The sequence below is a fragment of the Musca autumnalis genome, unplaced genomic scaffold (genome assembly GCF_047663935.1).
Source record: "Musca autumnalis isolate F117 unplaced genomic scaffold, ASM4766393v1 scaffold_1, whole genome shotgun sequence".
In the NCBI taxonomy this organism is placed as follows: domain Eukaryota; kingdom Metazoa; phylum Arthropoda; class Insecta; order Diptera; family Muscidae; genus Musca; species Musca autumnalis.
In genome coordinates, this window is record NW_027411644.1 from 97491302 (window position 1) to 97516699 (window position 25398).

The 25398-nt window shown below is 35.4% G+C and overlaps 1 protein-coding gene across 4 annotated transcripts in view; it reads left to right on the forward strand.

Annotated features, from left to right (window-relative positions):
* The window catches only part of Irk2 (Inwardly rectifying potassium channel 2), a 61303-nt gene that overhangs the window by 12690 nt on the left and 23215 nt on the right, over positions 1-25398 (forward strand). For 2 of the 4 annotated variants that reach the window (XM_073986236.1, XM_073986227.1), the window contains exon 2: positions 1881-2202. In XM_073986236.1, the coding sequence (XP_073842337.1) occupies positions 1925-2202 (278 nt within the window). In that variant the 5' untranslated portion in view covers positions 1881-1924. Of the gene's footprint in view, positions 1-1880; positions 2203-7588; positions 7973-25398 lie in introns of those variants that run through there. The other 2 variants (XM_073986243.1, XM_073986254.1) reach the window with 1 other exon arrangement.

Consider the following 25398-nt stretch of genomic DNA (forward strand, 5'->3'; position numbering starts at 1 on the left):
GTTGTTTAGGTTTTTGCGATTTTGCTTGGAAACCGCAAGTCCTATCAAAATTGGAATAAAAAAATGTGGTAGCTATCAAAATTCTCTACAAGATTGACTTTAATGATATTTTCGTAGGTTTTACAACTTTTGAGATATAGAAGTTGAAATTGGGACAATTCAATTTCAATTCAATTCGGTATCGTCTCCTTATAATACAATGTCATGACTGCAATTTCTCAACTTAAACTAATATATCTAAAAAATGGTACAACCTACGAACAACTACATAAGCCAGTCTTGTAGAGAATTTTCACAGCTATAAGATTTTCTCAGGTCCCATGCCGATAAGAATTGCCGTATTCAAGAAAAATCGCGAAACCCTAAAAAACAAACCTAAAAATGTAAAATGAGCTTCTTTATCTCAAAAATGGTACAGCCTGAGAACAAATCAAAAATGCCAATCCTGTAGAGAATTTTCACAGCTACAACATTTTCCTTAGCTCCATTTCGATTGGACATGCGGTTTCCAAGCCAAATCGTGAAAACCTAAAAAACGCCTAAAAATGTGAATTTTGACCGCAATTTATTTAAAAATCCCTACAGCGATTTTTTCTTGTTTTTGTATTTTTCTCATATATGAACACTGCCGTTTCAGAATTCACAAAAACTTCCGCTGTGTAAGCGGTTTTCATTAAAAGTTAGTTAAGGCGCACCCTTCATGCATTGTTTTATAAGGGGGCGATACAGTCAGTGCATAGTCCCAATTTAAACTTCAATGTCTCAAAAATTGTAAAACCTACGAAAATACCGTGAAGGACGATCTTGTAGAGAATTTTTATAGCTACAAAATTGTTTTCAGTTTCATTTTGATAGGACTTGCGGTTTCTAAGCAAAATCGTGAAAACCTAAACAACCCCTAAAAATGTCAACTTGAATCGCGATTTATTTAAAAAGCGCTCCGGCGATAAAACAATTGCGAATGTATGCATTAATGCTCAGATAATTTAATTGAATAAAATCGCCCCTCATTTAGGAAATAAAATTTGAATTTATTTTGTTGTACCGGTATTTACACGCCTCAACACATGTCGCACAATGTTGGTATGAATTGCATATGGTTTTTATTGTACTTATTATTTTATTCAAATAAAACGATTTGAATAACCACTCTGAACACACGATCAAAGGTATTCACATTATTAGTTCTGTTCTGTACTGCAATTCCATAATAAATCAATAAAGCTTATTTGCATTTTCATTTCATTTTTGTTTTGCTTCTACAACTATGGCTGTACGTGAGATAATTCCCATATTGATTCGCAATAATAATGGTGTCATTTAGAACAATTTATAATTATTTATAACTGGGTGAAAATATTATCTTTTCTATAAGAAGCAAGAATTGCAATTAATTTGTTGTTGTTTCAGTTTGAGATTTTATTAGTTTCTGTTAAATGTGTGAAAAATATTTGAATATTTTGTTTTTGGTTAACCATTTGAATTTTCTTTGAAATACCGTCTATTACACAGGTATTTACTAGTTTTACACTACAGCCTTCAAGTGTGTAGAAAATATTTTTATTTTGATTAATTTCCCCCTTCAGATATTGTGACATTTTTTCAGTTTTAAAATTACACCTTCCCTTATCTTTGTAAGTATTTCGTAATTTAAATCTCAAGAATTGTTATACTCAACACCTCTACAGGCGGTGGTATTTGTATTTACGCTACAACGTTTTTAAGTCAAAACACTTCACAGAAGATTCACACACATACGAGTACATATGTGTGAAAATAAGATAAATTCAATGTAAATACTTTGATAAATATTACAGCAAGTGAATTCGAAAATTTTAAAATGTTTACAATCTCATTAAGTTCTTTACATTTCATTTCAGATTGTTTTCACCTTAAGTCAATACCTTAAAAAACAAACATCAAAATGATATCACGTTTGAGATGTAATTTCATCAACAGCCTTTCAACATCGGATGATGGCAATCAAACTACACCGGAATCAGATAAATCTGTGATGGAACCCCTGGCTGATCCAAAGAAATTTACTAAATCAGTATCTATTGATCCTGAACCAGATTCATTGGATAGTGTCCTCTCAAATCCTCATTCATATCCAATAACGATAATACCAAATCGTCCCACCACTTATTATGGCCTAACAATGCACAATGGCAAGCCGTTTACAAGGCAAGCGAGTTGTAGGTAAGTGAAAATATTAAGATTTTACATTATTGTAGAATATAATCAATTATTGCCAATATACTGCAGTTTATTGAAATGATAGACTTTACGATTGTCGGGATATATTTGATAATAAGGGTCTTACTCACTAGGTGCACTTTTGCGCTTTATTTCACCATAAGGTCACTTCTCGGATCAATTTTAAGAACGGGTAGTTGTTGTGATCTTGAATAGAACATTGTTATTTTTTAGCTAGAGTAAGTTATATTTCCGGAAATATGGGCACGAAATGTGTTAGTCTTTTTTATGACGTTATAATTGTATTCACTATATTTCTCCAGATAATAACACTGTACATCCCATGTCCAATTGAACCGGAAACCGGAGATAAAACACATACATACACATACATCTTCATTACTGGAAACGTTAGGTGTTATTTTCCTTATTTGATGATGGACAGACTGAATTTTCGTGAAAATTCAACTTTGGCCCCTACAAATTAGTATCGAAACAAAGGTCGCTAGGATGGCACGGGTTAACCTTAAGCGATCGGCATAAAATTCCATATATAAAGTTTTTGGATCAATGGAAAAAATTTGGGGGGTAGGAAATCAAAAAAAAAATGTTTTTGGATCACTTTACACAATTTTAAATAGAGATATTTTGTGACCACGCAAACCCAAATGCCTATATAAGGTCCGACGCGACGGACTCCTCGTCGCATCACAAAATCCACCCAAGAAAACTACGGAAAGAAAAACGCCGTAGTAGATGTTTATTCATCGACGCCACTAAAGGAACGCAACTTTATTCAATTATTTTGTTACAACTATGCCTTACAATCTAAGCTTAAAATAAATAGACGCATATCTACAATTGCATGCTGTACCTAATTATGCATTATGCACACAGCAAGCATAATGCTTCGTGTGCAATAAAAATACACAATATTTTATGATCGACCCTTTTCTATTTTTTTATCTACCTGGCTCTATTTACACAGAAAAACAGTTCTATAAAACTGAACAAGGTCAGAAAATGTATCAAAAATTTCTTTAATAGGGCGCCAACTTTTATGGGGGTTATATCAAAGCGAACACTGGGAACCTCAAATGTCAAATGTCACTGGGAACCTCAAAGTTCGGTCAACACATGTAGCTTAACTCCTGAACATTTTTGGTGGAGAAGTTTTGTGGCCATTGGAAACCTCAAATGTCAAATAACAGGTTGTTCGGTAAAAAAGTAGTTAAAATTCACGAAAAACGTATAACAGAAAGGTACCGTTATATGGGAGCAATACCAAAACATGAACCTATGTTGGCAGTTATTGGTGGATACGTTTTGTGAACACCGAGAAAGGCCAATTTCAGCTAGTTCGGTTAAAAATATTAGCTAAAATTCCCAAAAACAACGAAAATCGGGAGGTACCGTTACATGGAACTATACCAAAACGTGGACAATGTAGACAATTTTCGGTGGAGATGTTTTATGAGTTCTGGGAACCACAAATGTTAAATTACAGGTAGTTCGGTGAAAAATAACTAAAACACTCAAAATACCGAAAATCGGGTTGTATCTGTATATGGGCCTATACCGAAACATGGACCTATGTTGAACATTTTTGGTAGAGTAGTTTTGTGACAACTGGGAACCTCAAGCATGAAATTGCAGGTACTTCTGCCAAAAAGGTAGCTAAAACCCTCATAATACCGAAAATCGAAAGGTACCATTATACGGGTGCTATGTCGAAATGTGTGCCTATGTTGAAATTTTTTGGTGGAGTAGTTTTGTGACAACTGGGAGTCTCAAACGTCAAATTGTTGGTACTTCTGTCAAAAAGGTAACTAAAATCCTCAAATACAGAAAATCGGCAGGTACCGTTAAGTGGGGGCTATACCAAAACATCGTCAAATGCTGATAATTTTTGGTGGAGATAATTTGTGACCTCTGGGAACCTCAAACGTTAAATTACAGTTAGTTCTGTCAAAAAATTTTGCTAAAACCCAAAAATACTGAAAATCGGTAGGTACCGTTACCGAAATATAGACATATGTTAAAATTTTTTGGTGGAGATGTTCTGTGACAGGTAGTTCGTCCAAAAAAATTTAGCTAAAACCCCCAAAATTCACAAAATTGGAAGATACCGTTATGTTGAGGCTATGCCGCAAAGTGGACTTATGTTGAAACATTTTGGTTTAGTAGTTTGGTGACAACTTGAAGCCTCAAACGTCAAATTGCAGGTACTTCTTTGAAAAAAAGTATCTAAAATCCTCAAAAAATCCTCCCATTATATGAGGGCTGTGTCGAAACATGGTGGTTCGGCCTTAAAATACCGAAAATCGAGAGGTACCGTTATATGGGCCGATATAGCCCATCTTCGAACTTGACCTGCCTATGGAAAAACAAGTAAGAATAGGCTATAGTCGGACGGGGCCGACCATGTGATACCCAACACCTTTACCCCTGGGAATTAGCTTTCCACATATCACAATTTCTTTATGGAACAAATAAATTTATTGTAAGAAGTAACTGTGTGCATTCTGGTACCGTATCACACCAAGGTTAAATAATGTAATAATTGTTTCACAAATATCCTAGAAGGTACAAGGGGGACTTCTCTCATATCAATGAGAGAGTGTACCCCGATTCATATTCGCTCAATGATATGGGACCCACAGCTTATCCCCGAGTCCGAACGGCGTGTCCTTAGACACCACTTGTATAGAAGTTGTACGTGGCTGAAATACTCAGAAAATGTTGCAAACCTTACTGAAGGATATTTTTACCACCGTAGAAAATTTGATTTTGCCTGGCTGGGGAATCGTTTTGAAAAAAGGTGGCAAAGCGACCCATGCTGCAATGTAAGTAAAAAATCCAATTGGACAATTAAAACGTAAGGACACCATGTAATTTGCAATAATGCAAAAACTGGGAATGGGCAAATGTGGTTATTTACACAAAACCCATTATATATTAGGCAGTAGGCCCGTTATATAACGGACACGAAGATCACTAGATCTATTTCCATATGTAGTCTACTTTGCCGGAATATGTGCAGGAAATAAAATATAGTCCATTTTTTTTTGTATTTTTCATACAAAAGTAATGGTCCATTTTACCCGCTAAGTATTTTCAGACCATCATCCAAAATTATAGGCCTCTTCTTCGAGCTAAACTCTTACCTCGTGCAAAATTTCGTGATTATTGAGCTATAATTGCGAACTCTAGCGTGTTTATGATTACACTACAAACAAATAACTGGGTATATTAGACTGTAACTCTGTTATCATATCATGTACACCAACATCAATAGAAAGGTCAAGCATTCCTCTTCCAAGTATAGCTTACTTGCCCGGAATTCCAGGAATACAGATATAAGCTGTATATTAAAAATTTTCACAATTTTCACACAAAAGTTGTGGTCCTTTTAATTTCTTAATATTATCTGATCGCGATCTCAAATTGCAAGCTTATTCATTGTCATATACTCTTACCTTATTTACAATTTCGAGGCGATCGGACTATTATTGCGACCTACAGAGCAGCTACAAAATCTGATAAAAATTATGTTTTTGGTCCATTTCACCCACTAAATATTTCACGATCATCACCAATTAAAATAGCGATCTATTCTGATGTGAAACCTCCATACCAAATTTCGTGACGATCGGTCCATAATTGCGGTCTGGAGTTTAATTACAATTTATAATGGACAGACCAAAGGTAGCACACAAATTTCAGGACCTCGTAGATCATTGCAATTCGCTCGATTTAAAAACTGGGAATTTCTCTATCATGATTAAAAAAAATCTATCATGATTGCGACATTTTGTAGCATGGAAGGTAAAAGTAGTTATTTACAATCAAAACAGAACAATAAAGAAACTCACTTACATATGTATATGTTAGACAGTAGTTCCGTTATCTAACCACCAAGAGTTGTTTTTCAAGACAAACAGTTCGTCTTTGAAATATAACTCAAGTGGGCGGAATGTGGCTTGCAGAAGTAACGATATAATCATTATAAAATTTTAACAATTTTTACACAAAAGTTATGGTCCAATTAATCCGTCATCATGCTGTCTCTGGAAACGTTAGTGATAGGAATGCGAGGGATGTTTTTACCGTTCCAAATTTCAGTTGGAAAGTTCTATACTCCCAACCAAGACTAAATACGAAATTTCAGCCAATTCGGTGGGATATTAAGGCCACAACCTTCAAAATACCGATGATCGGGAGATACCGTTCTATGGGCCTATAGGAAGGCGTGGACCTATACCGATGGTCAGATTGAAAGTTTTATAACCCCAACGTAGACTAAATACCAAATTTCAGTCATGTCGGTGTGATAATGAGACTAAAACCATTAAAATACTCACAATCGGAAGGAACCGTTCTATGAGGGTTATATGGAGGCGTGTTCCTATACCTCCAAATTTCAGGTTGAAAGTTTTATACCCCTAATGAAGACTAAATACTAAATTTCAGCCATTTCGGTGGGATATTGAGGCTAAAACCTGCAAAATTCCGAATATCGGGAAGTACCGCTCTGTTTGGGCTATATTAAGACTAAATACCAAAATTCAGCCATTTCGGTGGGATATTGAGGCTAAAACCTTCAAAATACCGAATATCGGGAGGTACCGCTCTATGGGGGCTATATGAAGGCGTGGACCTATACCAATGAATATTTTGATGTGTCACAAACGGAATGACTAATTTAATTATACCATCAATATTATGGTGGACGATTTAAAAACAATATGTACTATTTTAGAATACCAATGGATCTTCGCATAGAACAACTAACTAACTACACACATACTTTCTTTTATTGAAGATGTTTCCGATCAATTAGCATTCTAGAGTGTGCCAACACAAATTTAAGATCGTATTGTTTTCAACTTTGTTACTCGACATATTAGCATCATGTTTTTGTTTTTCTGGAAAAATGATTAAAAAAATCTCAGTATATTCACGTGATCTCGCATTGTGTACTCGTTTTAATTTCACTCCAAGTTCGATCAAGTGTGAAATTGTAGATTAAATGGCGTTTGATACGAATGTAAATATATTTACACATGTATTAACATGAAATAACAAGCATACGTCCAAACACATCTACTTTACGAATAAATGAATTTTTCACATTTTCAATATAATTGAATTTGTCAACAGAATCGAAAACCACAATAAAACATTATAAAATTTAATAAAAACCTGTACAAATAATAACAATTATTTATGTTCATATTATGTGAAGTAACCGCTCATATACGAGTATATACAGCTAATTGATTGTTTTTGGCCAAGAATAAAAGAAAACTGCTAAATATTTTTGTAAATAATCCTAAATCTGATTTTAACACCAAATTCATGTGAACTATTATTCAGTTTTCGCTTCGAAAATTTAGTTTCAAAGTAACGGGGTAACATTAAACAACGCTCGTCTAAAAGAATTGCGGGTACGCGCGAATTTGTTAATCAAATATCTTATTCTGGATCCTTTGTGTTAAAAGGATCTTCGATTTAGACAAAGATTGCCAACTGTTGCCGGTTAAATTTATTTTATTTGTGATCTGTCGTGGAAATTAACCAAAATGCAAAAACAATTAACGGATGTCCAAGTCCTAAAAGACCCTGAGGAACAATATGTTGGTAGAGAAGACGAAGCTATTTTAACAAATCATTTCAGACGTCAATACATGCGTGGCATATCAGCCACGCCTTCTCAGGGTGGAGTTTATTATGAAGCTCTCAAAGGATCCAGCACTTCATTGGTTAAAGGGTGGGTGAAATTTATAAATTTTATTTTGATTACATAACGTATCGTTAATTTGTACATTTGTTATGAACAATAGTTGAAAAAAAATTAAGTACTAAAAAAAATGAAATAAATTTTGCCGCTGAAAGGTGGCACTTTGAACATAATAGTTTTGGGAGACAAACCCAGGCATTCTGCGATCTAGTGTGTATTTAGTTACTAAAATTTAATTCACATATAACCAATTACAACAAGTGAGCAAGGGCTATAGTAGGGAAGGGGCCGATTACATGATACCCTATACTACTATATCTATACATAAACACTGTGCAAAACCATTCGATCCAAACCCTTTTATATAAATTTTATGGCGATCGGTACACGTTAACCCGTGCCACCCGAGCGTTCTTTGGATGCGAGTATTCAGATACTTCTCTAAAGGTCGCATTTATTGTTCATTCGATGAAAAAACTTTGCCCGTTCATAGCTGTGGTTAAAAACGATTGCTACAAAAAATATGATGATCGGTTAACGAAAACCCGTGCCCCTGGTCGATCTTTATATGGAGACCAAAGGCGAATTTACATGAAATCTCTCTACAGGCCAGCATTATTTTCCAAACGATGAAAAACGTACAAGTTCACTGTTGTGGCTAAGACGAACGAATTCTACAAACATTTTTGATAAGTCCACCTTTTACCCCATCCAAGCCTTGGACTTCTAGTTCTGGGTGTATTTATACGCCTTTTTGGTGAGTTCGTCATCGGGGGATTGGATCTATGATATCTTCGTCGTCTTCGCTAGTTTTGGATACCAACAGTTTGGAAAAATGGTATTTCCATATCCAGCACATTCTGTGTCTGTTACTTAATTACTTTGCTGGTCTCTACAGGAGGTTGTGTCTATACCAAAGGCATCATCAGTCATCATTCTGGCTCCTGTACAACTCTCTTTTGCACTTTTCCATATTCCTTAAATCTGGTGTTGGTAACTAACAGGTTCATTCCATCGGCAGATGTTTTATTGTGGAGACTGAATTTCCCGACTGTTGGGCCAAAGATATTCTCCTTTCCAATTTTGGCATTAAAATTGGCTAAAAGAATGTAACGCATTACAAAGTAATATAAACAAAAATAACTACTTATGTTACTCCTTACTAAGTTATGAGTACGGTGGCACAGAGCGTGTGTGTCCGACTACAAATCAGAGGGTTGTGTGTTCAACGCTCACCGCCGGTCGGGAACTTTTTGTTCAACAAAACAAAGAACAGTTGGTGGTGCACATGTAAGCGTTCAAACATTAGTAGTGTGTTCGGCTACAAATCAGAAATTCGCAAGATCAAATCCAGCAGACAGCGGAATCTATATATAAAAGAGCTTAGTGATAAGTGAGTGAGTGAGTGACTGACAGATCATCGCCCAGACGAAACGGCTGAAGCTAGAAGCTTGAAATTTTGAGTGTAGGTTGCTGTTGGTATGTAGGCGTGAGATAAGGCTGGGTTTTTCGAAATTCGAACTGGAAGGGTACGAAAAATACTAAAAGGTACTAAATATGGTACCCTTTGTATTTGGCAAACGGAAAGAGCTAGAATTCTGAAATTTGGAATGGGGGTCACTAATGGAGAATTAGAAAGATGTAGGGTTTTTGGCAGTTAGAACTACAAGTGTACGAAAAGTACTAAATGTTACTAAATTTGGTATAAATTGTATATTATGAACGACATGGGAATCGATGTTGGGAAGTGGTGTTGGTATAATGAAATGGTTTTGGAAGTTCGTACTTATGTGTACGAAAAGTTCTAAATGGTACTAAATTTGGTACAATTTGGATTTGGATGAACGGATAGAGCAGGAATTGAAATTTGGAATTAGGATTGCTATTGGGGTGTAGGAATGGGGTTAGTTTTGGAAATTCGTACTTATGGGTACGAAAAGTACTAAATTTGGTACAATTTGAATTTCGGTGAACGGATAGAGCTCGCATCGTTAAATTTGGAATTAAAAATTACTGTGGGAGTGTAGGATTGCGGATATTTTGGACATTCGTACTAATGGATACAAAGCGTACTAAATGGTACTAAATTTGGTACAAATTGGATTTTGGTGAACTGATAGAACTAGAAACCTGAAATATGAAACTAAGATTAATGTTGGAGTACAGGATTGAGGTAGTTTTGGAAATTCGTACTTACGTGTACGAAAAGTACTAAATGGTACTATATTTGGTACAATTTGGATTTTGGGTGAACGGATATAGCTGGAATCCTGAAATTTGGAATTAAAATTGCTATAGGGGAGTAGGGTAGTTTTGGAAATTCGTACTTATGGGTACGAAAAGTACTAAATGCTACTACATTTAGTATAATTAGGATATTAGTGAACGGATAGAGCTCGCATTGTTAAATTTGGAATTAAGAATTACTGTGGGAGTGTAGGATTTCGGACATTTTGGATATTTGTACTAATGGGTACAAAGCGTACTAAATGGTACTAAATTTGGTACAATTTAAGCTTGGTTGAACGGATAGAGCTGCAATCCTGAAATTTGGAATTAAGATTAGGGTTGAAGTGTAGCACTGACGAAGTTTTGAAAATTCGCACTTATGTGTAAAGGATTGAGGTAGTTTTGGTAATTTGTATTTATGGATGCGGAAAATACTAAATTTGGTAGAATTTGGATCTTAGTGAACGGATAGAGCTGGAATTCTGAAATTTGCAATTAAGATTACGATTGGACTATGGGATTGAGGAAGTTATGGAAATTCGTAGTTATGGGTACAAAAATTTGGTACAATTTGGATTTGGGTCAACGGATAGCGCTGGAATCTTAAAATTTGAAATAACTATTACTGTTGGCCTGATAATATTACTTTTGGAGTGAAGGATTGAGGTAGTTTTTAAAATTCATACTTATGGATACGGAAAGTACTTAATTTGGTATAATTTGGTTTAGGGCGAAAGGATAGAGCTTTAATGCTAAAAATTAGAATTTAGATTACTGTTAAAGAAAAGGATTGAAGTAGTTTTGGAAAATCGTACTTATGGGTACGAAGAGTACTAAATGGTTCTAAGTACAACTGAAATCATGAGATTTGGAATTAAGATTACTGTTATTATTTGTTATTAATGTCAGGTTGAGATATTTTTTTGAGATGCTTATACATTGAAATTTGGTATGCGGGAAATACTCGCTATAAGGTTACAAAAAGTACCAAAATTGGTCTTGGTTTTATTTGTTTACAAGAATTTTCTGAGGACAGAAAGCGCTTAACTTAAATGCCTCAAAAAATGTGGCTCGCTTTTGATGCGTAAGGGTGAGATAGGGCTGATTTTTTTTTAACTTCTAAAGTGGTACAGACTGTATTTAAATAACATTTAATATTGATTGAAATAGCTATAGGTACGTCAAATTTTTCAGTATCCACCATTAAAATAAATTGTTGTATTTTTATATAAATAAATATTGTTCATTTGTATATTATTTCTTTTCCGCATACGAAGTAGCGGGCATTTTGAAGAAGTAACTGACACATCACACGCGTTTTTGCGAAAATAGCGGTTTAAAAAATTTAGTGGCATGGGAGCTGTATCCGATTTATCCCAAAAATAGTGTATGATGCTACATCCGCAGTTCTTGATCGATTTTATCGAAATAGGTTTAGATCGATGTATTTTTTCTTGGATGATAGTGACATCGGATGCGCATAAAAAGGGTTTGCACTTTGTGCAAATTATAAGCGTTATACCGTTTCTTGCACACTACGCTGCAGGCGTTGCTACATCTTAGCGGCCAAAGTAAATCCTGGCAAATGTGTACAAATTAAAAAAAAGAATTCGGTGTATTGGTAAACCACATGCGCATCAAGCTATTTTGAGTATTTCGAGATTCACACGCATTTCAAAATGAACATTACCCGATAGAGTTTTATTTCAAGATTATACCCCATTTAAAGGAACAAAAAATCTATTTGAAATTGATCTTCCGTTAGATGTAAGCGTGTATTCGAGAAGTGAATGTAATAAAAAAATTGATTTTTTGCGTGAAATTTTACTAAAATAGAATAATAACTCCGACCTATTTTTACTGCATTTTCTTCAACTAACTCACACAATAAATTTTAATAAATATTTTCTCTTACAAAAATTTTGAATTATTTCCTAATTTCCGCGAAAATTTACAACTTTTTCACTAAAGTTATGGGACCTCAGTAAACATATAGTATGTAGGAAGCCGTTTTTATACGATTTTTCTAATAATCAGAATTGTAACCGCCATAACTTTTAGTATCTCGAACAGATTTGAGAATGGGAACTTTTTCTGAATCCATGTACCAAAAATCGTTCTTGTAGCGTCAAACAATTTTTTTTAATTTTTCTCTAATGGAATATTAAAAAATTCTGACTTTTCCTAATATGCACAAATTGTGACATTTTATGTTTTTGTTTTATCAATATTTGAAAGTTTAAAAATGTTTTATTTACGACAATCAATTTATTTTGCATTGAAATTATTTAAAGGAAATTAAAAAGATACAAATTGTCAACGAGTATTAGTGGTTTTGAGAGAAGTCATCATTAGCTGTGTTCCTTTACTTACCTGAGGTTACCATTTTTAATCTGCAAAGCGTTCCTTAACCCCAAAAAGTGGTAAAACTGGCAGCAATTTTTAAGAGAGTGAGGGAGGAGAGAGAGAGACACATATGCCTTTCTATTCTACCACAGGCTACCAGACAAATTTGTGCAGGTAAAAAATGGTAGAACTGATTTTTCGACTTTCGTTTGACGATTATTTCACAATGAAGAAAAAAATGAACGAAAAACTGAAGAAAAAGTCAAACACTGACAAAACAAAATTAAAAACTGTGAAATAAAATAAGAAAATTGATTTTTTATGTTTGTTTTTGACATTGCTACCAGATCTACCATTTTTTCGTTCCTTTACTTTTCTGGTAAAAATGTTCATGAGAGAGCAATTTTGACACTTTTCTCGTTTAACATTAAAAAAGTAAAGGAACAAAGTTATTAGTTAGTATGCGTGTACTTTTAGTTGGAAAAAATCAAGGCTAAAATTATTAAATATTATATATCTGAGAGACTTCTTAGGTGGGATGGGCGAAGGGGAAACAGTTACCTATATTTACTTAAGACATGTCCTTCTCCTCATTATGTTTATTATTGGATAAAAATTGTCAATGCAAGTGGGAGTTGCCCTAATAGTAATTTAAGGTGTCACAACAGCTTGATATATGCCCTTGGAAAAACGTTCTCAATCTTAACGTTATTCCTAATTGTGACGATATGACATTTGCACATGTCACCCACAGAAGTCTTACTACCTGCACCATACAAAAATATCATAACATAAGCTCCATACACTGCACTGAATGAGTAGAGAAAGCCTTCATGCTATACTTATGCATTACAGTATTTTAAAGAATAATTTCAATATAAGTATAGCATTCCATTATATTTTATGTTGGTCGGGGTAGCGAAGCGCACCGGGTTCAGCTAGTAAAATATAATAAAAATATGATGTGTGTTGAAATTGACAATAAATACCAACTCAAATGTTCTAAAAACAGAACATAGGTTTTTAGCTTATTTTTCAACTTCTAGTGGCCATAGAATAACTAGTTATTCTAGTGGTCGTAGAATAACTATTTATTCCGAGCGACACGTCCTTGTTAAAATAAAGGGTTAGTAGGGGGTTTTTTAAGTAGTTACGGCTACCAAAAGGTTATATAAAAACCCATTACCTGTTTGTCCTTGTCTTCAGTGGGAGCATGAGCGCAAATAAAGGTGATGTTGAAGAGTTTTGCTTTTATCCAAATTGTAGCAAGTCTTTCATTCACTGGGAGAAACTAGAGAACATATGTGTTAATCTCCGACCAACTACAAATCCGCAACTAAACTAATGCTTTGTGTCATGGCTGATATAATACAGTGCGTTACCTTTAGGTGTTGTGACGCCTTTCCCAATCCATCGTGTTTCCTGTATGGCGGTGATATCGGCCTTGTACTTTTCAAGCCAGTGTTCAAAGAGTGCGAACATTCCATGTGCAGATTCGCAGGTCATGGTCCTTAAAACGTTTGTGGGGATCGTCAACTTTAGAGAGCTTTGTTTTTCTTGTCCTTTGTTTTTTCATAGTAAGATGTTTTTTTTAAGGATGTGTTACTAACCCGACGTCCAAACCCATGTTTTTCAGCGTTCTACGTGACAAAACGGTAAAACTGGAAACCAGATGTTTTAACCTGGGATCAACTTAAAAAAACAAAACAAGTACAAAGTCGTTAAGTTCGGCCGAGCCTAACCTAACCCTCCACCATAAAATGTTTTGAACTAAAATGGAATAATTAGATTCCTGTTAGGTGCACGAATTTTTGGACATGGATACCCCAAACGCCTAAATTTGGTCAAAAAATGTATCTAAAAATGTCTTCAATCTGTTGGCACCTTTACATGGACGATTATTGGTGGAGAAATTTCGTGACAGCTCAAAACCTCAAGTGTCAGATTACAGCTAGTTCGGTTAAAAATTGTACCTAAAATCCTCAAAATACCAAAAATCGGGAGTATAGTTATATGGGGGATATACCAAACCATGGACCTCTGTTGACTTTTGGTGGAGAAGTTGCGTGACCACTGAAAATCTCAAGTGTCAAATTACAGCTGGTTCGGTTTAAAATTAAAGCTAAAATCCTCAAAATTCCGAAAATCGGGAGGTACCATTATATGGAGGCATTCCCATTCGGTACCACTGAGAACCTCAACTGTCAAATTATATCTAGATCGGTTAAAAATGGTAGATAAAATCCGCAAAATACCGAAAATCAGAAAGTACCGTTATATGGGGGCTACACCCCCATGGACCTATGTTGACGATTTTTGCTGAAGAAGTTTCGTCACCACTTAGAACCTCAACTGTCAAATTACATTTAGATCGGTAAAAAAGGGTACATAAAATCCTCAAAATACCGAAAATCGGGAGATACCGTTATATGAAGGCTATAACAAAACATGGACCTATGTTGACAATTTTTTTTAAGAAGTGGTGGAACAACTGTAATATGTAATTGTTTCACAAACATCCCAGGCGGGACAGGGGAGACTTATCTCATATCAATGAGTGCACCCCGATTCATATTAGCTATGAAGGGTATAACAAGGTGGAGGGTATAACAAGTTCTGCCCGGTCGAACTTAAAACCGTTCTTACTTGTTTCATATTATTTTTCTTTTTTGATGAATGGGTTTACTAGCCCAATGCCCAGCTCAAATTTTTACCGTTCTTATGGGTGAACGCGCGCGGCACATGTTAGCTCATGACCTTTAATGGGTGTTAAAGCCAGCTCCCCAGGTGACTTGAGATGAAAGTGGGAACTAAATAGAGTTTCGACATGTTAAGACGGTCAGGGCCGTTGCTTGGCAACTTTCATCCCCTACGTCAAATAAGAAAAAAAAATTGCAAACGCAAATTTTGTATATGCTGTTTTGTGATATTATCCACCTCTTAATCTCTCCAGTAGAGTTTTGAACTTTACTTGGTTCTTATACCGATTCCCCGGCCAGGCAACATCAAAAATTTCAAAAACGGTGGCAAAATACTCCTCAGTAATGTTGGCGACATTTCCCGAGTATCTCAGCCATGTAAAACTTATCTAAAAGTGGTGTAGGTAGTAGGTCCCTAATCAATGAGCTAATATGAATTGGGGTGCACTCATTTATATGAGAGAAGTCTCCCTTGTCCTGTATGCAATGATGAACACGAAGAGAGAATTTGTATGGTGAATCGTACGAAAACGTAAAGGGGAGTACTCATCTTGTTCATCTATGCCTGTATGGGATGTTTGTGGAACAATTATAATTATGTTTGTGGAACAACTATTATACTCTCTTGTCTTAATTTTGGCGCACTGTTTCTCCTGCTGCAAGCACCTTATCAGTTAGTTGTTTCATAATATGTATGTACAACTACCACAATCCTATATAACTACAATATGGAAGATTCTTGAAGCCATCCGTTTGATGTTTCGCTATATGGTAAAATTTTCTAACTTCACTTTGACATTCACACTTGATATATGAGCCGTTGTGTATAGTAAGAAATTGTCTTTCTTTAATCATTGCATTTTCTTACTTGCTTTTTATACTTTTTAAACGACAACAAAAAGTAATATCTTGATATTGAAATTTTATGATCAAAAAATCTTCTGTAGCTATAAAATTATTTTAGAGGTCAAATAAATTTAAATGTCTTAGTCCCTCTTTCTGTTTTTAATTACTCATAAAAACACTATTTAACACATATTTAAACAAATCAAACATTTAAATTACTTACACTTTTTTCTTGCTAGAACGACACACAGAAAATCTAGTATCTGTGCGTTTTGTGGTGTTTTCTTGTTTGAATTGTTTAAATTATGCAACTGATTTCCATAAAACATTTCCTCATTATATCTACATACTCTTCCTTCCACTCGGTCGCATTAGCCGTTCGTTCGCCAGTTGGTCGGTCACATAATTATGAAAAGTACCCATTTTAAATTTGATAAAAAACAAAGTGTAAATGCACTTCATATCGTTATCAGCGTAGCTTTATTGTTGATTGTAAATGTAAATGACGCCATAAAAAAGCGTCAGAAAAAGATACAACCGCAACAGATCTGTTACACAGATCATCGAGATACAAAAGAGAGGGTATCCGCAGCACAACACACAGCGATTGCAGCCTATCATAATTCTTTTCAATTAGAATGACATTCAACTTGAACTTAATGAGGTTTTGTTTTTTTTTTTTGTTCGCCAGGTTTATTTAGCGGTTTTGTATTTTTTGTTTCTAAATTTTCAGCTGTCGTAAAAACAAATAAACTATTGCAAACAATCGACGCATATATGCATTGTTGTTTGCGGGATGGTCGACGTTGTATTTAATACAAACACCGAACGATAAACATAAATATTCTCATATAATATTCTCTTAAAATAACAATCATTATTTACGATTATTTTTGTCACCGGATTATCAATCAAGTTTTATGAACTTTTTGATGTTGGTGGGAAGGAAATAAGGAAGGGATAGCTTATATTATATCTGCTGATGAACTTAAGCTCGATTTTTTTGCGGAAATATTTTTTTCAGGCTATTTCAACAAATGTCGAGAAAATATTATCTTTCAGTTGTGAAATTTAATGTCGGTTTGTGAGATTTTTTACGAGTGATAATAAATCACATTAAATAACAGTTTGTTATAACTTACATAGAGATGCATGTGTATGGCCGCATATCATGCATTGAACCCAACAATTATGAGGTTTCTTAGGATGGATATTGTGCAAGGAGAAGACGACGCACTGTGGGCGAAATTCAAATCTAGCGGGAAAAAGTCAGAAAACGGAACAAGAGCTAATTAAAAAATCATTAATGCAGTATTTTTCCAAACATACTGGTAGACCTAAAAATAACAATCAGTATTGCATTTAATGGTTACTGGCCGTTATAACGGTACATTTACTAGGAGTTTTTTTGCAAGTGATAAAATCGACTTTTTTGATAACTTGTATGTTGACAAGAATATGGACAGATGAAAATAAAGATGACCATATTATAATTTTTTCAGATAGTTTGGAAGTAGTGTTTGTTAAAAAATTAGTTGTAGCATTATTTGATGTTGTACATATTCTGAAAAAAATCTTTGAACATTTATATGAGTTTGTTTCTACTTAAAGCATTTTGAATAATGTGCAACTTATGGGAAACACACGGAAACACTATCGGACTTTTTTCATATTAAATTACATACTTCGAGGTATCTACCCCCAAAATTTCGTCTGCCTTTTTTGCCTTTTTTCAAGTTATCAACAATTTTATAAATCCTTTTTTACATGAAAATACGTAATTTAAAGTAGGCCATTTGTGTGGGGGATATACCAAAACGTGAACCTATGTGAATATTGTTTGGTGTGTAGATGTTTTGTCCATTACCAAAAACCAAAAACCAAATTTACAGCCATTTCCGTTGGAAAATGTTGCTAAAACCTTCTTAATTCTGGAAATCGGGAGATACCTATATATGGGCACTATATCAAAACGTGGATCTAGGTCGAACATTTTTGGTATGGAGGTTTTGTGTGTTCTTAGAGCCCGAAATACCAAAGTACAGCCAATTTGGTTGGAAAATATGAAGAATACCTTCAAAATAACTAAAATCTCAGGGATAGACCAAAACGTGGACCTATGACCGCCATAATTGGAACTAATGTTATATACCCCCTGAAGACCCTAAATACCAAAATATAGCAAAATTAACAGTGAAATGTGGCCCACATACCCAAAATACATTATATGCGCAGGTATCGTTAGGAGGACAATATGCTTTAACGGTGAGCTATATTCGCCATACTTAGTGTAATTATACCTATACATATAAGTAACATATGTACCAAATTATAGCCGTTTGCCTCAATTAGTTTAGGAATTATTCATTTTTCTCCGCTAGATTAGGATTTCGTCCACAGTGCGACGGTTTAAGTTTTAAAAAAGATGCGATATAATAATAATAACACTGTGCAATAAAATTCAATTCTTTTTCAAAATGTTGGGAAAACCCGGTTAGATTATTAAAATAGAGCTAAAAATATGAGACACGTAACCAAAGTAGGCGGGGAAAGTTCCGCCCATTTCTAGTTTTTTCGAAATATTCGAGTTAAGATATCTTAGAATCCTTGCATTCTATGTATATAGTGTTTTTGGCAACTTTACTGAGAACTCGTGTGGAGGGTATAAAAAGTTCGGCCCAATCTAACGGCGTTAAGTTCTTAATTGTTTTGACTTCGGTCTGACTCCTGAACATCTCGATTGTTCCTGCTCTTTCTTTAAAAAATTCTTCTATTCAGTAGCTCTACGACATTCTTGATCGTACCATGGATTTTGGTACCCAAGTATAGATTTCTGCGGCAGTTTTTTGCCACTATGCTTCCACGATATCGGGACAAGGTATAGAGCGGAGTGGGCTTGTGCTATCTATGGCGGTTGAAGCTTCTCGACATCAAGGTGGAGTCCTGCGTTTGATCGCACTTTGGCCGCAACTTTAAGACGAAAGCATACCTTGGCTGCTAAAAGGAAATGGTCCGAATTCCGGGGCAAGTCCATAAGGCACAAAAGCTGAAGAAACCCTGACGGCACCAACTATAATGACTAATTGCTCGATCGGATTTGATCGAAACTTTGCACTTCCCTCACAAAAGTTAAAATTTAATTTTTTTTATCACGACGTTGTAATTTGTTTGTTTGCTAGGGGAAACCATGGATATGGAACTCTCCCTCATGCACCAGTAGTAGTTATTAGTAGTCTTTGCTATAATTTCCACATTTATTTCGATAATGACCCGAATGTTTCAAAGACGCTATTTCTATACCCTCCATCACTTTATGGAGGGTATATTTTTTATTTATTTATTTATTCATTTATTGCGATTAAAGCTTGTAAGCCAATAAACATCGCAATGCGCATAACTACTACAAAATCATATTCTGCATAACAAAAAATCTTAAAACTATTATTAAGTAATTAAAAAATTAAGTAATTAACAATTTTTAAGCAAAAACAAAATATAGTATAGGCCATAAATAAATAAATACATATCACGAATATTGTCAATTATTTCATATTCCATTTCAGAAAAAAAGGATAAATTTTTTTCGCGCTACATCAACGATTTTTGATATGTAGGTTAAGAAAAAAATTCCCAGTACGAATCTGGTCTCGAGCCAATTTTTGGTTGTTGCGGACAAAAGTTATGGCGCATTTATTTCGCTTTCTAAGAAAGAAAATATTATAAAAACGTTAATTATTTTAATGAGCACAATTGTTACAAAAAAGTTCTCTCGAAGTGACATCAGCGAGTAGATTGCATAATACCTGCAAAATGTTACACAGAACTCGCGGAGTGTACATAAAATTCATAAATTATTGAATATAAGTCAACTTTTTTCAAAATTAAGGTCCATTTAGTGGTCATAAAATTACATAAAAATTTGTAGTGGATCAGAACTTCACGGCGAATCAAATGAGATTGGTGTTATAGTTTCGATGTTACAGCCAAAATAAGCACATATTTTGGTCAAAAAAATAATTTTTTGTTTGAAAAATATTTTATCACATGTATTATGTAGTAGAAAATATTGTAAAAATCTATAGGAATACCTCCTTCATTTTGCTTAAATCTCCCAATAAAATATACGGATTTTGCTTTATTGACATTCGTATTAAAGCTTTCCCATTAGGGAAGGTAATTGGGTTGATGAGGATATATCTCGACGCTTGTGAAATGGAAATATAGGTCAAATAACCCATTTTAATTTTTATGCATTTTAAAATACGTGTAAATCGCGTAATTATCAAAATCACTTTGTCCGCATGTGATTTTCATGTACAGCAATACCATATCTATTAAGTTGTATATATTTTTCGAAATATAAGTTGGACTCTAACATGTAGCATCGGCTGCATCATAGCATTAAAAAAACTATAAAATACCGCTAATTTGCGCAAAGTGCATACAATTTTTGTCCGCATCCGATTTAAGTGTCCACCATGAAAATCTACATCGATATATATCTATTTGAAGGCGATCAATCAAGAACCGCGGATGTAGCATCACACACTATTTTTTGGGATAAAATGAATGTAGCTTCCATATCAGTGAAGTTTTCAAATCTCTGTTTCCGCTAAAACGAAGATGCTGCACTAGTTTTTTCATTACAGTGGAAACGATCCGCAGAAAATGCGATAAAATACGCGATATTTTCAAAAACAATTCTAGTTGATTTTTCTACTTTGGAATTTCTCGTAACTCGCGTTTTAGTAGATGGATTTTCACGAGAAATGATTTATTAGATCCGGAACGTAAAAACTAAAATGTGCAATGGAGTACGAGGTATTCTAGAGACAATTGCAAATATTAGACCCGAAAAATATGATTTTTAGAAAAATGTTCGCACAAAATTTCCCCATTTGGATGCAGATTTCTATGAAGCTGTGCAGACTACATTCACAATATACTTATCAAATAACTCAGAATCGCAAGTACTACAATCCTATATATGATTTTTTGAAAAACCTGTTTGCGGAATGATATTAGAAGGAAATTTCAAAAAACACTTTAAATCTGGCTTCAAAATGTCAGCATCATTTAATGGTAGAATCAGTTCAAATTTTGAAAAGTAATACATTAGTGAGACGATCCATATTTAGTTTCCTTCTACTTTTACTTTGACATGAAAATCGAGAGAAGTGTGGTTTACTCACAAATCGAGAGAAAACAAAACAAGTAAAAAAGTATCAGTCGGCTTTGCCGACAGAGATATACCCTCAGCCTGTGTATATTGAAACAATTTTTTCCCAAAATACGTACGTATTTTTAAAAATTTTGGGCGTTTGAACAGACAATAATGTTGATTAGGATTAAAGATCAAAAGTTTTGCAGAGGAGATACTAAAAGGAATGGATCGACATTGACCGTTATGGAAGTGGATCTCCAGCCGCAACATATGGTGCTATAGGGGGTTTTTACACTCTTCGGTCTGTTTGCTGAATAAGTAAATGAGGCAGCAAATGCAAGTTGCTTCAACAAAAATCAAAATGATTCGATATCAGGTCTTAAAGTGAACTTATCCGAAATTTTGTGTGGGAGGTACCGGATGGAGTTGAAAAATATAGTCCATATTTGAACCTGATCTATATCTGGTAGATATATTAGGATGTGTAAAGTATAGACCAATTCGGCCACTCCCTTCAAGAGTTACCGTACGAACAATTTTTCCGAACATTTTTGAACTTTTGTGGGGGAGGTACCTTAAGGAGTGGACCGATATGGCTTATCTTCAAACTTAAACTATGTTTGGACAAAATATTACTAAGACCATATTTTGGACCGAATCAGCAGATCCGTTCGAGAGTTATCTTGCGCTCCAACCACCTTACACGGTGTCATAGGGGTTTTTTGCAACTTTCATGCTATTTTCTCAGGAAGTATGGACTTGCCCCTGATGAAACTTGTACCGTCGTATGGAGGGCAGTGAATACAACTTGGTAAAACAAAAATCAAAGCGATTCGAGAGATGGCTCTAAACTGATTTTTTTCCGAAATTTTGTGTGGGAGGTACCCCAAGGAGTGGACCTATTGAGACCATATTGGAACATCATATTACTCTGGTAGAAAGTTTACACTATACAAAGTATGGACCAAATCGGTCACTCCCTTCAAGAGTTATCGTGCGCACAAACTTTCCGAACATTTTCGAACTTTTGTGGGGGAGGTACCGGAAGGAGTGGACCGATGTAGCTCATCTTCGAACTTAAACTAAGTTTGGTCAAAATATTACGAAAGCCAAAATTTGAACCGAATCGGTTCATCCGTTCGAGAGTTATCGTGCGCTCCAGCCTGCAGGACAGACAGACAGACGGACGGACATAGCTAGATCGACTCCAAATTGTCTGAAACACATTTCGTCCAAACATACTTGGGGTCTAAAACCATTATTTCGATGAGGCACATTTTCATCGTATCAAAGTGTATATACCCTCCTTAGACTAAAGGCTGAGGGTATAAAAAGACATGTTGGCTTCAACCCATTTTTTAACATAAATATAGCCACAGCTTCCACGCAAATTATCTTTTAAGGCCAATATTTTTTGCCACGTACAAAAACATTTCATTATACCCTCAGCCTTTAGGCTAAAGAGGGTATTTACACTTTGATACGACCAAAAATGTGCCTCATCGAAATAGTGGTTTTAGACCCCAAGTATGTTTGTACGATATCCGTTTCAGACAATTTTGAGTAGATCTAGCAATGTCCGTCCGTCTGTCTGTCTGTCTGTCTGTCCGTCTGTCTGTCTGGCTGGTGCGCACGATAACTCTCGAACGGATCAATCGATTCGGTTCAAATTTTGGGTATCGAAATATTTTGTCCAGATTCGATTTAAGTTCGAAGATGGGCCATATAGGTCAACTCCTTCAGGTACCTCCCCCACAAATGTTCAAAAATTGTCACAAAACTTGTGCGCACGATAACTCTTGTAGGGAATAACCGATTTGGTCCATACTTTACACATCGTGTAATTTCTACCAAACTAAGATGAGGTTCCAACATGGACTCAATCGGTCCACTCCTTCGGGTACCTCCCACACAAAATTTCGGAAAAGTTCAGTTTAGGACCTGGTCTCGAATCGCATTGATTTTTATTTACGCAAGTTGTATTCGCTGTCCTCTATACGACGCTGTAAGTTTCATTAGGGGCAAGTCCATACTTCCTGAGAAAATAGCCTGAAAGTTACCAAAAACCCTATGACACCGTGTGTAGTGGTTGGAGCGCAAGATAACTTTCGAACGGATCCGCCGATTCGGTCCAAAATTTGGCTTTCGTAATATTTTGTCCAAACTTAGTTCAAGTTCAAAGATGGATTATATCGGTCCACTCCTTCCGGTACCTCCCCCACAAAAGTTCGAAAATGTTCCGAAAATTTGTGCGTACGGTAACTCTTGAAGGGAGTAACCGATTTGGTCCATACTTTGCACATTATGAAATTTCTACCAGACTTAGATGAGGTTCCAATATGGACTCAATCGGTAAACTCCTTCGAGTACCTCCCACATAAAATTTCGGAAAAGTTCATTTTAGGACCTGCTCTCGAATCGCCTTGGTTTTTGTTGTAACATCTTGTATTCACTGCCCCCTATAAGAAGGTACAAGTTTCCTCAGGGGCAAGTCCATACTTCCTGAAAAAATAGCCTGAAAGTTGAAAAACAAACCCTATGACATCATGTTTATCGGTGGAAGCGCAAGATAATTCTCGAATGGATATGCCGATTCCGGTCAAAATTTGGCCTTCGTAATGTTGTTTCCAAACTTAGTTTAAGTTCGTAGATAAGCCATATCGGTCCACTCCTTCAGGTACCTACCCCACAAAAGTTCAAAAATATTCGGAAAAATTTTGCGCACGATAACTCTTGATGGGAGTGACCGATTTGGTCCATACTTTACACATTCTCATAATATCTACCAGATATATATCAGGTTCGAATATGGACTATATTTGTCCACTCCATCCCCTACCTCCCACACAAAATTTTGGATAAGTTCACTTTAAGACCTGCTATTGAATCACTTTGATTTTTGTTGAAGCAACTTTCATTCGCTACCTCAATTACGATGGTAAAAGTTATTTCAGGGGTAAGTCCATACTTCTTGAGAAAACAGCCCGAAGGGTGTAAAAACCCCCTATGGCACCCCCATTAGGGTGGGGCGATTTGAACACCACCATGGGCGCCTGGATTTTCTGATTATTGGTATTGTACTGAGCAAAAAAGAAAATCGAGCCCCCGGATTTTGACTTGAAGTTTTTTTTGTAGCCAAGACAATAATTAAGAACTCTCTAGTACATCGCAAAAGCATTGGAACGCTCCTTCAGGCAGTTATGGCCCCGAGAAAGTGCAAATTTTTCGGAAAATATCGATAAATAACACTGTGCTACAAAATTTGACTCAAAGTCAGTGGGTGGAAATTTCCTTTTGAAGATGAAAGCCCTTGGTGAGTGCACTAAGAACGCAAAAGGAAATTTTCAGGATAGGTCAAGTTTCTGAGATATGGTGTGGCCAAAATATCCTTGAAAAAATGTTCAAGTCAAAATCCGGGGGCTCGATTTTCACCGTAGACATATGGTCTAGTGGACTTTTTTGCTCAGTACAATCCCAAGAATCAGAAACTCCAGGCGCCCACTATCACTTTTTTCCTTCCATACAAATCGTCTCGGCCTAACCCCCATGGTCTATGTCGGCCCATTCCTTTAAGTACCTTTTCCGCAAAATTTTTGAACTTCAATCTTAATCAACATTTTTGTCGGTTCATACGACCAAAATTTTGAAACCCCCTAAATACATAATTTTTTGTGAAAAAAGTGTTTCAATTTGCACAGGCTGAGGGTATATCTCTGTCGGCAAAGCCGACTGGTACTTTTTTACTTGTTTTATCCAAATATATTAAATTTGTATAATATACAATCACAAGTCGCGTGTTCTGAAAGGGTAAACCTTGGCTTCAGCTATGTTAAATTTTCAAAAATATTGGTGATATACAAATTACATCTATTGCTGATGGTTCAAAAATTATCAAATCAATGCCAGAGCAAACAGAATCTACTCAGCAACATCAGCCGACGCTGCTAAAAAACGTCATTAACATACATATATGTATGTCTGTCGAACCTACAGGTTCAGCTGTTCTGAGCAACGCTTTCAACTTGTTACGAAATACTCTTCGGGAAAAAGAAAATTGACGTAGCTCAGTGGGAAGTTCGTTCCACAAACGCGCAGAGCGAACGATAAATGATCGTTCGTAAACGGATGAAGAAAAACGTGGATAACGTAATTGTGTATTCCTAGCAGATCTG